At 39.1% G+C, this 15,850-nt stretch overlaps 1 protein-coding gene across 1 annotated transcript; it reads right to left on the reverse strand.

Moving 5' to 3' along the window:
* Nucleotides 1-13,769: 13,769 nt before the first annotated feature.
* LOC123573116 (small integral membrane protein 26-like) lies at nt 13,770-14,326 on the reverse strand. Its single transcript, XM_045391825.2, has one exon. It carries the CDS (start codon nt 14,324-14,326, stop codon nt 13,985-13,987), a length of 342 nt encoding a protein of 113 aa, XP_045247760.1. The 3' UTR covers nt 13,770-13,984.
* Nucleotides 14,327-15,850: the final 1,524 nt, after the last annotated feature.

Genomic DNA, 15,850 nt, shown 5'->3' on the forward strand with positions numbered 1-15,850 from the left:
GTGAAGCCCCTTCTCTTAAAAATGAGGCTGAGTGTGGTGGCTTATGCCTGTAATCCCAGCACTTTGGGAAGCCAAGGCAGGTGGATCACCTGAGGTCAGGAGTTCGAGACCAGCCTGACCAACATGGAGAAATCCTGTCTCTACTAAAAATACAAAATTACAAAATACTAAAAATACAAAATTATCCAGGCTTGGTGGTGCATGCCTGTAATCCCAACTACTCGGGAGGCTGAGGCAGGAGAATCGCTTGAACCCGGGAGGCGGAGGTTGCGGTGAGCAGACATTGCACCATTGCACTGCAGCCTGGGCAACAAAAGCAAAACTCCGTCTCAAAAACAACAACAACAACAAAAGAAAGGTAATGAAAACCTCTCCTAGTGCCCAGGCCTTGTCTGACATAACGTTTTCCAGGCACGGCCTTCCTCACGTGTTTTTATTCCTATGCTGGGCATTCCTCCGCTTATGGCAGCGCTGTAGTATATCATATCCCTTACCAGGCAGCCTCTACAGTGCACAATGGTCCACTGAAAATATAAACAACCCATTCCTTACATAGAATTGTGCATTCAGTCCCAAACCAACAGGAATAATGGAACATCTCAGAATGCCTTACACAGTGCTATTCAGTGACCAATGAAGATTCAGTAATCAACCTTCCTTAGCAAGTATGGCAGCTGAGATGCCCACTAGCCCTTCAAAGAACCTGCCTGTACGTGGAGAAAGTTTTCAATAGCAACTTTGTTAGAATAAAAGGCAATCAAAAGCCATAGGGGATAACCCATGAGATAACTTTAGTGTCCGATTTACCATCAACAAGGGCCCATCATTTCATCAATCTCTTCACTTTCAGGGTTAGAAAGAGTAACCCTGACCTAGCTTGACATAACCCTTGAGGAAAATGCTAAACGAGAAACACAAGAAACATGTTCACTGTCAACAAGCTTAGGTGATAAAGCATGTCTTCTTGTGCCTCTGCAGCTAAAAAAAAAATCTTCACCTTGACATCACTTTGAAAATATAGGAATTCAGCCAAATAATTCAGCTTTCCATCTCCATGGCAGTCCTTCTTGGCTTAACCTTATTTTCTACTGGCTGATGGATCAGCCACATTTTACCCCACAGTTGCCTGAGATCAGCCCTTTTAGGTTTAAAGACAGCAATTAAGAAGAATGTTTCAACAAAGATATGCTGCTATGCTGTGTTGAGGTTTTGTGTCGAACTTGAGAGCTGTTAGAAGGCCCTGTTATTACTCCACGTGCAAAAAGACCCAGTCTTGTTCTCTCGTAGCATCTTGTTTTTCCATTAGATCCTGCAAAAGGTCAGAAAAGTGGATAGGTTTGACCTGGAGGTATCCTAGAAAGAGTTCGGGGTATATGATATGAGCCCCTTTCCAGGTTATATAATTAGATCACCCAGGTAGAGTATGCTAAAAATTTCTAAAGACTTCAAGAAGCATGGCTGGGCGCAGTGGTTCATGCCTGCAATCCCAGCACTTTGGGAGGCCAAGGTGGACAGATCACTTGAGAACAGGAGTTCAAGACCAGCCTGGCCAACATGGTAAAACCCTATCTCTACTAAAAATACAAAAATTAGCTGGGCATGGTGGCAGACACCTCTAATCCCAGCTACTCATGAGGCTGAGGCAGGAGAATCGCTTGAACCTGGGAGGCAGAGGTTGCAGTGAGCCGAGATCGTGTCACTGCTCTCCAGCCTGGGCGATGGAGTGAGACTTCGTCCCCAAAAAAACAAAAAGCAAAAAGACTTCAAGAAGAAACAAAGCATGGTTAAGGTATGGATTCTCTAGAGTCAAACGTCCAAAGTTTGAATCTCAGCTCTAGAGCTTACTAGCTATGTGACTAGCTATTTTACCTCTATGTGCTTCAATTTTCTTATCTGTAATGTGGGGATAACAATAACAACCACCCATAATCATACAATGATTAATGCACTTAAAATAGCCTGTCATAAAATAAGCATTACTAAGCACTAGGTAAATAAAATAATGGAGAAACTCCTTCATCTTATGGAGGAATCACCTAGTGATGTAACTAACAGTTGCAAAGGAAAGTTCATCTTTTAAGATAATAACTTACTTAGTTTTTAAAACTAATTTCAGAAATATTGTAATGCCTCTTATTTGCTGTTTAAATTTTTAACTAAGGTTTTGTTTCCTTCTTTTTTAATTTAAAAGTAATATATGTTCACAGTAAAATTTTTAAACGTTACAGAAGAGAATTCAGTAAAAGGCAATGTTTCCCTCCCTACATTTTCAGTGGTAACAATCACAAAAATTCTGTTTCCTTATAGAGCATTATTATGTATATATAAGCTAATTTATATCTTCTTCATGTAAAAGGAAATGTACTCTATATACTCTTCTTTGGTTTGCCTCTTTAACAATATGATGTGAACATTTTATATCAATATATGTAGCCATCTCATTCTTCATTGCATGGGTCTATCATTGTTTAACAGTCTTCATTAATGGACCCTTTTTTGGCTGTTACAAACAATTCTTAGGAACAACCTTGTATCTAGAGCTTTGTGCATTTATGAATTGCATATTTGTAGGATAATTTTTATTAGCAAGTCAGAGTAAAAGTACCTTTTATTTTATAACATGCTATCAATTATTCCTCCTCAAAAATTACATTAGTTGGCCGGGTGCGGTGGCTCACACCTGCAATCCCAGAATTCTGGGAGGCCAACGCGGGCGAATCACAAGGTCAGGAGAAGACCAGCCTGGCCAACATAGTGAAACCTCATCTCCACTAAAAATACAAAAACGTAGCCAGGCGTGGTGGAGGGTGCCTGTAATCCCAGCTACTCAGGAGGCTGAGGCAGGAGAATCACTTGAACCAGGGAGGCAGAGATTGCAGTGAGCTGAGATCGCACCATTGCACTCCAGCCCTGGTGACAGTGCAAGACTCTGTCTCAAAATAAATAAATAAATAAAAATAAATAAATTACATTAGTTAACATCAACTGTGTATGAGCATGCCAGTTACCACACACCCTCACCAATACTGGTTATGTCAATCTCTTTTTATTCTTTGCCCAAATGGTATCTGTTTTAATTTTCACTCTTTAATCATAAATGAGGTTGAACATCTTTCCACATGTATTGCCTATTTGTATGTCTTTTTTCCTGAATAGTCTGTCCATGCCCTTTGTCCATTTTTTATTAGTTATTCATCTTCTTGCAGAGTTGTAAGTGTTCTTTGTATATTCACAAAATTAGCCCTTTGTCATATATATTGCAAATATTTTGCTAGTTTACATTTTTAAAACACTTTTTATATGAGTTTATTATAATTTCTTTGTAGTCAGATTTATAATTTCCTTTGTAACTTCTAGATCATACTTTTTCAAATCAAGCCTGAGGACTAAGCTCTGATTTTTTTATCTTACCCAAATTCCTACCTAAGGGGTCTGGGGAGTCATGCCCTGCAAACCATAAATTATCATCAGATGAGTTTTATTTGATGCTATATATTGTGACTTACTTTTCAGTCTGACTCTGGCATAACATTATGAGACAAGGAAAAAATATTTAACCTCAAAATATATTTCCTTGCCATACCTTGAAATTGCCCTGCAAAGTCTCTTGTGGGAAAAATTCACATTCTATAGAGCATCTCCTTCCCCCTTTGTTTTCCTTCCTTTCTTTCCAGATCCAGGAGATAATCAGCTAAGAGCCAGGCACTCTTTTAAGTCCAATAAGAGACAATTTACAACCTGCTCTATCTGAAGGCTGCTGTTTGAGAGCTTCCTCTGCACAATAAAACTTGGTCTCCACAATCTTTTGTCTTTAACCTAAACATTCCTTTCTATCAGTCTCAGGTCTTTAGACAAACTCAACCAATTGTCAACCAGAAAATGTTTAAATTTACCTATAGCCTGGAAACCCCTGCTTTGAGTTGTCCCGTCTTTCTGAACCAAACCAATGTATTACTTAAATGTATTTGATGTTTCATGCCTTCCTAAAATACATAAAACCAAGCTATACCCCAACCACCTTGGGCACGTGTTCTCAGAACCTCCTGAGGGCTGTATCATTGACTGTGGTCACTCATATTTGGCTCAGAATAAATCTTTTAATATTTTTTAGAGTTTGACTCTTTTCGTTAACAAGTCAAATTCGTTCAGCATGATTTTCACTTCTCAAACGTCTCCCAAAATCATGAATTAATAGCATCTTTATCAAAATGCATCCTCTTGCTTCTTCTATGCTAAATTGCATCTTAACAAATACTTCAGAACATTTAGAAATAACCTTCTTGGAATCAATTTTACTTTGCACTGGCCTCTTAACATTCCTTTAATGCATGTGAACAACTTAGGAAAGATCTGAGGGCAAGAACTGAATGTTCACCTCAGTGACATCCTCTAGTGAGGAAGCTAGGACTAAGCAAGGTTGATGAACAGATGTCTACCCAGATCTCCAGACCCTGTCACAATGCCTGGCTAAGGAGCAACTTATATACTAATAATAGTGATGAAGAGGAGGAGGAGGAGGACAGGTAACATTTACTCAGGATGACTATCAACCCTCCTTTTTACATACATTATCTTATTTGATCTGCAAAACGAAGATAGTACAATTATTATCTCTGTTTTAGAGACAAGGAAACTGATTCCTCGGAAGGGTAGGTAACTTGCCTCATATCACGAAGTTAATGAGGGTCACAGTGAGGATATCTCTGTTACTTTGGGCCCTAGAGCTGTTACATTGGGCCCCAGAGCTGACCTCTTACTTATAATAGTATGCTAGCATTGTTCACTTTTCACAATGTTTCCACCACCTGGATACCCACATTCTGCTTAGCCACCTTAGCTATCATGATGCACAGTCCTGTACTCTAGAAAGAAAGCTCCTGAATGGCTGGAAAACTCCTCTATGACCAACTGTGTCTTATTCATCTTTATAGCCCCAAAACCTGGCAGGGTGCATGGCACTTAGGAAGCTTTCAAGAAGTGCTTGTCGGGTTTAACAGAATGGAAGTGCAGAAGTGAGGGAAACGAGCCCCAGGGAAGTTAATGGATTTGTCCAGTATTCTACAATTAAATGGCAGAGCTGGGACTAAAACACAGGGTTTGGATTCCCAGCTCTCCTCACCTGCCCCACATACACTGCTGAATTACAAATTTACCAGCATTATTCTTGAGAGGAAGCACTGCGATGCTGGAAGGAATGATCCCCCTTCTAGCTGCTGGTTCTTCCTTTAAGGTTTTAAGGGTGAAAGTAAAAGAATGCTGGGAAGGAGATTTCTGGGCGATGATTGTCCCGGGGGAGAATTCCTTTATTTTCATGTCTCTTATTAAGTTATTAGCATTCTGAAAAATGTAGACTGAAGGAAAATTCCAGGGCCTCAGGGCGTTAGGGCGTTGGCAGTGAGTCACATTCTGGGTTTCCAAAAATCATGCCTGGAAAATGGTTCAGAAGATTACTTAAATGAAGTTCAAACTCTCAATTCATTTTGCACTTAGGTGATAGAGTTGGGAGAAGAGTGCAAAGGCATGTGATTAACTGGATTCTCCAGTCCTAACTCGTTATGTTAATTTAGGAAGATATATCTGGCAAAAAAAAAAATGATATTTTGTAAAAAGCATCTTTTATGAAACAGATAATCTAGGCAAAGCAGTACAGTGGCTGGTACTGTGTAGGCATGAAAGAAATGTTAGCTAGATCTTGGCACCTTCACTTGTTAGCACAAGTTACTTGAGCTCTCTCTGCCTCAGTTTCCTTATCTATAAAATGAGAGCAATAGTACCTACCTCTAATAGAGAATTAAATGGGTTAATATATGTAAAGTGTCATTACATTATATAGCTTTCATTGTTAGAAACATACTCATTTCCTTTCCCTTCAAGATTGTTCTAAGATTCATGGCATTACTGTAGATATGTGTCCCTTGTGTACATGTGTGTGTGTTTGATATTTCTCATGTGAACATACTTCTCTACCACTATTTATCTACTCTCCTGTCAGTGATAAGTTTGCTTGCACTTTTGTGCTTTGGGGGTGTGTGAATGTTTGGCTTTGTAAGGTAAATAACATCACAATGTTTTGCAAAGTGATTGCACCGTTTATATGCCCATCAGAGTATCTTGTCCAACACTCGATATTGTTAGACTTAGTTTTTGCCAATATCAAGCGTGTGTAATGTTATCTCATTGTGGCTTTAATTTGCATTTCTCTGATTACTAATTAGAATGAGCATCTTTAAATGTGTTTCTTAGTCATTCTTTTTTTCTCTTTTGTGAGATCTCTTTTCATGTCTTCTGCCCGGTGAGTTTTTTTTGTTGTTTGCTTGTTTTTGGTGAGACAAGGTCTCACTCTGTCACCCTGGTTGGAGTGCAGTGGCGTGATCTCGCCTCACTGCAATCTCCATATCCCAGGCTCAAGTGATCCTCCCAACTCTCAGCCTCATGAGTAGCTGGGACCACAGGCACGCACCACCATGTCTGGCTAATTTTTTGTGTTTTTTGGTAGAGACAAGGTTTCACCATGTTGCCCAGGTTGGTCTCGAACTCCTGAGCTCAGGCAATCCACCAGCCTCAGCCTTTCAAAGTGCTGGGATTACAGACATGAGCCACTGTGCCCAAGCTGCCTGTTTTTTAAAGTCTGTCTTCTTGGAAGAAGTCACCTAATGTCCTTGCCATTCCTGCCTTAAAAATAATAGACATTCATCAGTCTGTTAATCTTATATACTTTTGATGAGGAAGACAAACAGCTAACATGATGGTGTCAGACAGTCTCAGGCCCTACCAGGGTATTTTCTCAAAATTCTCCCTTAAACAGGCAATATATAGAGAGAGGAATGAAAAAAGAAGATTTTTGTCAGTTTATGTTTTACTTTGCACATCTGGACATATATTTGCACTTATTAATTTGGTTATATGACTTTTTTAAGGAAGTAGCATCAAGAAGTTCAGTTGTCATAAGAGTAAGCATTTACTGAACACTTATGTTCTAGGTACTATTCTAAGCACTTTACATATATTACTTCAATCTTCACAATAACTTGTGCTAGTCATGAATAGGTACTACTACTATTTTCCAGCCAAGGAAAATGGAAGCCATAAAAAATTAAATGATTTATTCGAAGTGGAATCACTACTAAGTGGTAGAAATGGGCTTCAAATTGAGGGAGACTGGATCCCCCAGTCTATGCCTTAAACCACCAGGATAACTACAGGAAATAGAAAGTTAGTTGGGAGTACAGCAGAAAGAGAGAAGCTGTGGTGGGCGCCCAGAAGGAATTCAGGGAATTGGTGGGCCACTAGAGTAGGCTGGATAGAGAAGGAAGTACAGATGGGAGGGTGGCTGGAAGAGTTAAAGAGAGAAAGATCATGAATAGAAATTGCTACCATGTCAGGAGAGTACAGAAGTTGCTAGGACAAGTGCTGACAGAGCTGTGAACAGTCATTGATGTTCAGGTTTCCAGATAATCTGGGTGATTATAGAGTTTGGATTTGCCACAGAGGTGAGTTGTGTTAAAGAGGAGTAGAGGCAAAGGGCATTGAAATCCAGGTGTTTGAGAAGCGGTGAGTCATGGACAGTGAAGTTGTCTAAGATAACAGCAGGAGCTTGGCAGTGTTTGTTCGCCAGGTGCTGAAGCTCTCTGTGAATCTGGGAGTGATCTAGAAGCAGGTAGATGAAGGTGATTATGCTCCATGCTATAGCATGAGACTCCAAAGAGGGCAGAGGGCTGGGCACTGTGGCTCATGCCTGTAATTCCAGTACTTTAGGAAGCCGAGGTCACCTGAGGTCAGGAGTTCAAGACCAGCCTGGCCCACCTGATGAAACTCCATCTCTACTAAAAATATAAAATTAGCCAGGCTTGATGGTGCACATTTGTAATCCCTGCTACTTGGGAGGATGAGGCAGAAGAATTGCTTGAACCCAAGAGGTGGAGGTTGCAATGAGCCGAGATCGCGCCATTGTACTTGGGTAGGAATGGAATAACTGGAGCTGGCAATTAGAAGCTAGGAGAATGCCAGCCCTGCTTCCAAATCTCTCAGCGTGTTGGGAGGAGAGAACAAGCAGTTTTTGCTTGTCAAAGCTCAAGGGAAATAATATTCTTGCAGGAAATCCAAGTTTCAGTTAAGGAAAGAAGGTGAAGGTATCGCTCTGCTAAGAGGTTGAGGGTATAGATTAGAGTAAGTACAATAAAATTGTGGTTTTTACAGTGGAAAGAGCTTCAAAAGAGGTTAACAGTAGAAAAAAGTTTGGGGAAAAGAAGCATGGGAAAGTTTGGGTATGAGTAAAGAGAAATTTTTACCTCGAGGGTAACTAATAAGAACAAGAGTTAGTAGTGTGGATAAGATACATTGGCCTTGAGATGATGAGGAAATATAGGTGTGAGCTTGACAAGAAAATTGACATTAACTTCAAGATGTCAGAGGTATGCTGATTTACATTGTAGCTGTTTCCTGTTCGGAGGTATGCTGATTTACATGGTAGCTGTTTCCTGCTGCTTTGGGGGAGATAAGAAATACCCCCGGTGCTGCTAAAAGGCCTTCAAGGCAGACCCATCTATCATCCACCAAGTAAATTCATCTTCCTGTGTCCTATTTTCTCCATTTCTAAAATAGGGATAATAATATCCTCTTCTCTGAGTTGACATGAGAATCAATTTGTGTATATGAAAGTGCCTTAGAAAATTGTAAAATGCCAGATAAAAGTAAGTTAGAAATATGATGGTGTTAGTCACATCAAACTTTGTTTATGCTGAATTCTTTATCAAAAATACAAAGTCCAGGTGTAGACTTGTTCCTGATTAAAAAAAAAAAAAAGAAAAGAAATTACTTTCAATGCTTTGTTTAAGGACGTGGCTTTTAAGATTAAGATTATAAAAAACATAAATGTCTGCATTATATTCTGTAGACAAAGCAATTTATCAAAGAAATAGGGATGGGAAAGTTTTGCTTTTGTCATTCTCTCCATTAGAAATAATTTACACTGTTTCCACTTAACAACAGATCGGGACTTCCCTTAATGTCGGGCCACTGGCCAGTATTTGTTCAAAGAGAGCTGTAATGCAGTTCAGTAATCAGAAACTGGAAATTTCTCTTTTCCCACACACAAGCACTCCTTCCTCCCCTTATTTTGCTGAGACTTTCACACTCATTGCAACATATGGAGGCCAACATATATGCAACATTTAGTACCAGGCAACAGCCACCTTAGCCTTAAGTTTTTCTTTTATTGTTTTTCTTAAGGAGGGAGAAATGTTTTCATGCTTGTTATTCTTTTACCTTTGGGAAAATCTAATATTCTTCAGACAGTGGTGAAAGAGCAAAAACTTATTGGTATTTACTAAATATAAGACAGGAATGGTCTTTGTATTTGTGCTCAGGAAATTTCTATTTAGGATGCAGAAAATGATATGCGTATTATCAAGATGATATTTTATCAGATTAGGACAAACCCACAAACACACTTTCCACATCCTCATTATAAAATGGAAAGAAACATGACATTGTATCATGCATATGGTCATCGCAGCTCAAGAGTCCACCTCTGCCAGAAATACCACGAAATCTGCATGAAAATGCCCTATATCTTCTGACATGTCATGAACAACTCAAAAATATATGGAATAGGATTATTTATAATGCAGAGAATTATTAGAGGAAATGAAGTTCATCTGGAATCCTGAATCTTAAAAAAAGTTGATCAGGATGTTTTACTTACGACAAAAGTATTGGTGAATAAGTAAAATGTAGAGGTAAAAGAGAAGGAAAAACATCTAGCCATAATATGTCCATCCAGAGACCATGAGTGAATCTATTTTTTCAGCCATTTTCTTATAAATACTTAATTATATTTAATAAACATGGAATCATACTAGCCACACTCTTTTGTAACCTATTTAACATATTCAAGTTCCCATCAGACTGCCTGGCTCTGGGTTCCAGCTCTGTCACTGATGAATAGGATGACATTGCACAAGTTACTTAATCAACCTGCTGATAAGAATGGGAATTTTGAGCAGAGGAGTCACAGGCTGCAGAGCTGCAAAGATTAAGTGGTCATCAGACAACATTGGAAGTCTGTGAATAAAAGAGATTTCTAGTAAAAAAAAAAAAAAAATCAGTAGTTCAATCTGTCAGACACCTGAATGGAAACATCAAGCTTGTAGTTGGATTGTGATTTGAAGAAAAGCATGAAGAGTTAGAAGTGTAGGAGTCATGGGCATATAGATATTTAGAGCAATGAGATTGGATAAAATCAGGGGAGCAACTGTAGATAGAGAAGAAGACCAAGAACTGAGCCCTGGAGTATTCCAACACTAAGAGTTTAGAGGGGAGATACAAAGGGAAGGGAAAGAACTTATGAAGAAAAAAGGAAAACAAGAGAATGCAGTGACCTGGAAACATATGAAGAAGGTGTATTAAGGAGACAGGGATTATTAAAATGTGCCAAATGCTGCTAATCAGGTAAGAAAAGGACTGACAATTGGCCATTGAATTTGGCAATGTGGAGGTTCCCAAGATCAGTGGGTGTGGAGAGAAAGTTTGAAAGAAGAGAAGGTTTACAAGAGAACTGGAGGAAAGAAATTGGAGAGAGCTTGTATGGAAACTTATTTCAAGATTTCCTGCTAAGAGCAACAAATACATGGGACAGGTCTTGGTGGGAAAAGTAGGCTCAAAAGAAAGTTTCATTTTATTTTTCTAGGGTGGAAGAAATTATAGCTTGTTTGTAAGTGGATAGAATGATCCCGTAAAGATAATAAAATAGATGATGTAGGACATAACGGGAATTTCTGAAGTGGTATTCTTGCGTGAGCAAGAAGGAATGGGATCTAGCGTGTAAGTGGAAGAATTAGTTTTGATATGAGCATGGACTGTTTATCTTTGGTATCAGTCAAGAAGGCCAAGTATATGAGTCATCATTTTGGAGGGAGTCAGTTTAAGTTCTCTTCTGAGAGCTTCAGTTTTCCCATTATGTCCTTTATCCTTGTTCATGTGAATTACACGGGAAGTGTCAGAGTCCCAGGGCACCCCTCATTTCCAGGTCTCTAACCCTCATAGAGTTCTGTAATTCCCATAAATGGTCTCCTATCCTCCCTCCTGAAACTCTTTCTTCATGTCATCAGAAATGTAGAGTGCACCATGTCAGTTGTGTAGGAGAGTGTTTATTTTCCTGTGCCCTCACAATACAAATGCTATTACATAAAGGAATTTTTGTCAATTTAATTGGGGAAAGGCTTATTTCATTGTTATTTAATGTAGACTTCTTCAATTTCTAGTAAGGATGAATATTTTCTTCACATTTTTAAATTGTACTTTTTCTTTTAATTAATTACTTTCATAAAAGCTGCTTATTTTTTCTGCTGGGGTTTTCAACTCCTTTTTTTTTTTTTTTTTTTTTTTTTTTTTTTTTGAGATAGGATCTTGCTCTGTCGCCCAGGCTGGAGTGCAGTGGCATGATCTTGGCTCATTGCAGCCTCTGCCTTCCAGGTTCACGCAATTCTCCTGCCTCAGCCACCTGAGTAATTGGGACTACAGGAATGCACCACCATGTCCAGCTAATTTTTGTATTTTTAGTAGAGATAGGATTTCACCATGTTTCCCAGGCTGGTCTCAAACTACTGGCTTCAAGTGATCTACCTGCCTCAACCTCCCAAAGTGCTGGGATTGCAGGTGTGAGCCACTGTGCTGGCCTCAAATCTTCCTCATTGTTTTGTAAGAACTCTTCCTATATTAGTTTATTAATCCTATTTCTCATGCATGCTGCAAATATTTTCACTCAAATTTCCACTTTTCTTTCAATGCAGTTTTTGGCATTTTTATATACTTTAAAAGATCTTATTTTACATCAATCAGTAATTTATTTAATGGAATCCATTTTGAGCACTTAAGCCCTTTCCTTGCCACTCCCAAGGCTAAGTAAATATTTATCTACATCTTAAAGAAACCCATAACAGTTCTTTGGTTTCAATTGTTACATTTAAATAGTTAATTTCATCAGAAGTATATCTGAGTGCATGGTATAAAGAAGAGATATAATTTTTTTTGCCCCCTGAAATGGTGGCCAGTTGTCACAACTGTCTTTAAGAGCTAATCTCTCGTACTAGAAGGGTCCACTATCCCCTTGTAAGGGTACGGCCCAGCCAGCAGTTTCCTGCTGAGAGAAGATGCCCTGGAATGCTCTTGAGAAAGGATTGGTCATCAGTTAGGTTGGGCCTCTGTGCCAAGGCAGCCTTTTAGGTTCATGACAGCCTGCCAGGAACAGCTCCACCCAGAATTCTGATATTAACTGGTATTTGAAGCAGCAATAAGAAGAGTATTATGCATTTAGCATCAGGGAGAGAAATAAAAACCCACAAAAACAAAAGTTGAACTTGAAAGGACAATACCAGTAGCTATGCCATTAATGATGCCATTGAGAAAATCAGATTTCACTGTCCATTTTCTAATATGTACAATCCATCTATCCATTCCCACAATTAATATTTTTCCACTGCCTACTGTGTGCCAGATACCAGGCTGGATGCTATGATAAAGAAGGCCACATCCCACCCACAGGGTGTTTACATTCAAGTAAGTATTGGGAACTGACAGGAACATCTAGAAAGCATCTGTCCCAGGTATAGGATGTAAACAGCATATAATAATGGAATAATTTAACAATACATTAATAGATGAATCAACATATCAGGATATACAGTTTGCAAACTGAAGCAAGTGTATAAATTTTTTAAATGTGATAAAGGTAGAGTTAGAAAGCTGGTGGGGAAAGAATGGTAAGTTAGTTGAGTTTCCTGAGGTTTCAAGGAATGTAGACACCTGAATAACTAAACAAGAATGAAATTTATTTACTTTGAGTTGGTAACAGTGACTTTGCTCAGCCACTCCAGCATCTCTACTTATTCTGGCCTTTATCAGTGTAGCTCATAGTCTCTGATATTTTTTGTGTAACTTCTCTTTTTCCCTATGAATAATCTCTTTGGTTATTGACTTACTGACTTAAATTCCTTTTTTATCATTCTCTCTAAAACCAACAGGAATCAGTCTTTCTCCCCAGCTCTAACACTAAAACTACTTTTATCCGCTTTTCCAATGGCCTTAGCTCAATTCTGAGTCTTCTTCTTTCTCATACTCTTAGTGGCCTTTGGCATAGTTGATCACGCCTTCCTATTTGAAACACTCTTTGCTTTGCCTAGGACACCATTCTCTCCTTGCTCTCCTGTGTCATAGGACACTTTTTCTCATTCATGTCTGATTATTTCTCATTTCTCTGATTTCACAATGCTAGAGTGCTCCAAGCTTGGTCCTTGGAATTTTTCTCTTTTCTACTTCTACTTACCCCCGGGTGATCTCTTCTAATTTTATGAATGTAAATACTGTACTATATGCTGAAAATTCTAAAATGTGTATTTCCAGTTTGGACTCCATCTTGAACCTCAGGCTCATATGTCCAATTACTAATGACATTGTCACTTAGATGTACCAAATAGGCATCTGTAGTGGAGTGTATTATTGTTCATAATGTGTGTTGCCTTGTCCAGTGCCAGCATTATATTTGCCCTGTTCTGCTGATGTCAGGGCTGGCCATGGGATTTGCTTTGGTCAATGACATGCGGTGCAAGTGACTTAAGTCGTTTTTGAGAAGAAGTCTTAAAAGCCATCATGTGGCTCCATTGTGTTATTTCTTCGCTCTGCCCTGACACCAGAAACATTCCAGATGGAGGCTGCTCCTTCAGCCTGGGTCATGAGATAAAGTTCACAAAGACACAGTAGGCCTGCAATGGACACAAATGTGAGTGAGCAAGAAATAAACTTTTTTGCTGTAAAGCATTAAGATTTTTGGAGTTGTTTAGTTTCCTTCAAGAAAATATTTATTGCATATTATTAGTGATTATGTTTTACAGCAAAATTAAATATATACACTTTTCACAAAATAGGAATCAAGGCAGCTATCAAATTTAAATGTTGAACCAAGTCCTGATTTTTAGAATTCAGCAGTCAGTCATGATTCTGCACCAGGGCCACTAGTCCATGATTTCCAATAGTAGAGGATCTTTTCAGTAACTGGGACAAAATCTTCTTTATATGTGACCATCCTTTCCACATAAAATCCTTTTGGGCATTCAGATAGTTCACTGGGTACTTCACTTGTTGAGACATCCTTTTGTTCTACTTCATCATCTGTTGGCTTCTCCTTTTTATGGCCAAAGTAAAACATTGAGCCCACCAAAGTCCAGGTGCCGACCACGGACATCTGCCAGTACCAGGCTGTGAACTGGTTTTGATATGTGGGGATGCCAGCGAGGGCCTCTATCCTCCTGGAGTTGTTTACTGCAAAAGACATAGCCTAAATTGAATGATATAGCATCTCAAATTAACATACCCAAAACGGAATGCCTGATCTTCCCTGTCCAACCCCCAAACTGCTCTGCCCACAGAGTTCCCCATCTTGGTAATTAGCAGCTTCAACCTTCCAGTTTTCAGATTAAGAAAGTTGGAATTGTCCTTGATTACTCTCTGAATCTCACACTCCACATATAGGCACTGAAAATACATCAATGAACACAACAGACACAACAGATAAAAATTCCTGTTGAGATTACATTCAATAGGAATGAAGCAGACAATAATGAAAATGAATAAGCCTAGTAAGTTGAATATGAGGACTTCAATATATGTAATACATATTACTATATAATACTAAATATTTAAATGTGTAGAAGTTAATGCATGAGATGGAAAACACAGAGCCAGTTAAAGGGGAAGGGAGTACCCGGGTGAGAGTGAGGGTGTAGGTTGCAAGGGTAGTCCGAGTTCAACTGATTGAGACAGAAACATTTTAGCAAAGACTTGAGAGCTAAAGAACTTTCGGCATGTAATAACTCTGCCCACACCTCTACACTGAGAGATGACTAAAGTGCAGCATTGCTTCTAGCATCATAAGGCCATGTCCCTAAGATGGCTCTGCCATCCCCATTCTCAGTGTATGAACAAGCCCAAAGGGCATGAGCAGGACTCAAGGATCTGGCTTACATTTTAAAACGATCACCCTAGCTGCTATGCTGAGACTAGACAGTAATGCGGGTTGGAGGGTAAGGTTGGAAGTAGTAAGACTAATTAGGAGGTTGTCAAAATAATTTATGTGAGAGGGGATGGTAGCTCAGTCAAAAGTGATAGTAGAGATAACAGCAATGTCTAAATGTACTTTACAGAATTTCTTTATGGATTGGCTAAGAGTAGCTAAAGAGAAGTGTCAGGTATGATTTCAAAGTTTTTGTCCTGAGCAGTTGGAGGAATGGAGTTTCCCTCAGCTGAGATGGTAGCAGGTTTTGGTGGGGTGAAAGAGGAGCTCTCCCCATAGTAGCTCATTCAGGCCATTTTATAACATTTATTAAACATGGGTATGGGGTGGTTGAGTAGGCAGTTGGATATTTGAGTCTGAAGTTCAGGGGAGAGGTCTATATTAGAGATTTAAATTTGGGAGTTATTTGCAAATATATGGTATTTAAAGCCATGGACTGCATAAGACAACCAAAAAAGTGAGTGTAGCTAAAGAGAAGAGAACCTAGGACCAAAACCCTTAAATGATGAGAGAGGTTTGGAAGAAGAGGAAGTAGCACAGGAATCTGAGAAGAAACCGCCAGTGAAGTAGGAGGAAAGCAAACAAAAAAAGTGTGGTGTCCAGGAAACCAAGAGGGGAGAAGTTTGTCAAGGGAGAGGGAATGACCAACTGTTGCTGAAAAGATGAGGACTGAGAAGTGACCATTAGATTTAGTAATATAGTCACTGATGATAACCGTAGTTTGGACCAAGTAGTGGCACTAAAAGTCTGATAGGAGGCAGTGTGAGAGAGAAAAGAAGACAGATT

The sequence above is a fragment of the Macaca fascicularis genome, chromosome 4 (assembly GCF_037993035.2).
Source record: "Macaca fascicularis isolate 582-1 chromosome 4, T2T-MFA8v1.1".
Lineage (NCBI taxonomy): Eukaryota > Metazoa > Chordata > Mammalia > Primates > Cercopithecidae > Macaca > Macaca fascicularis.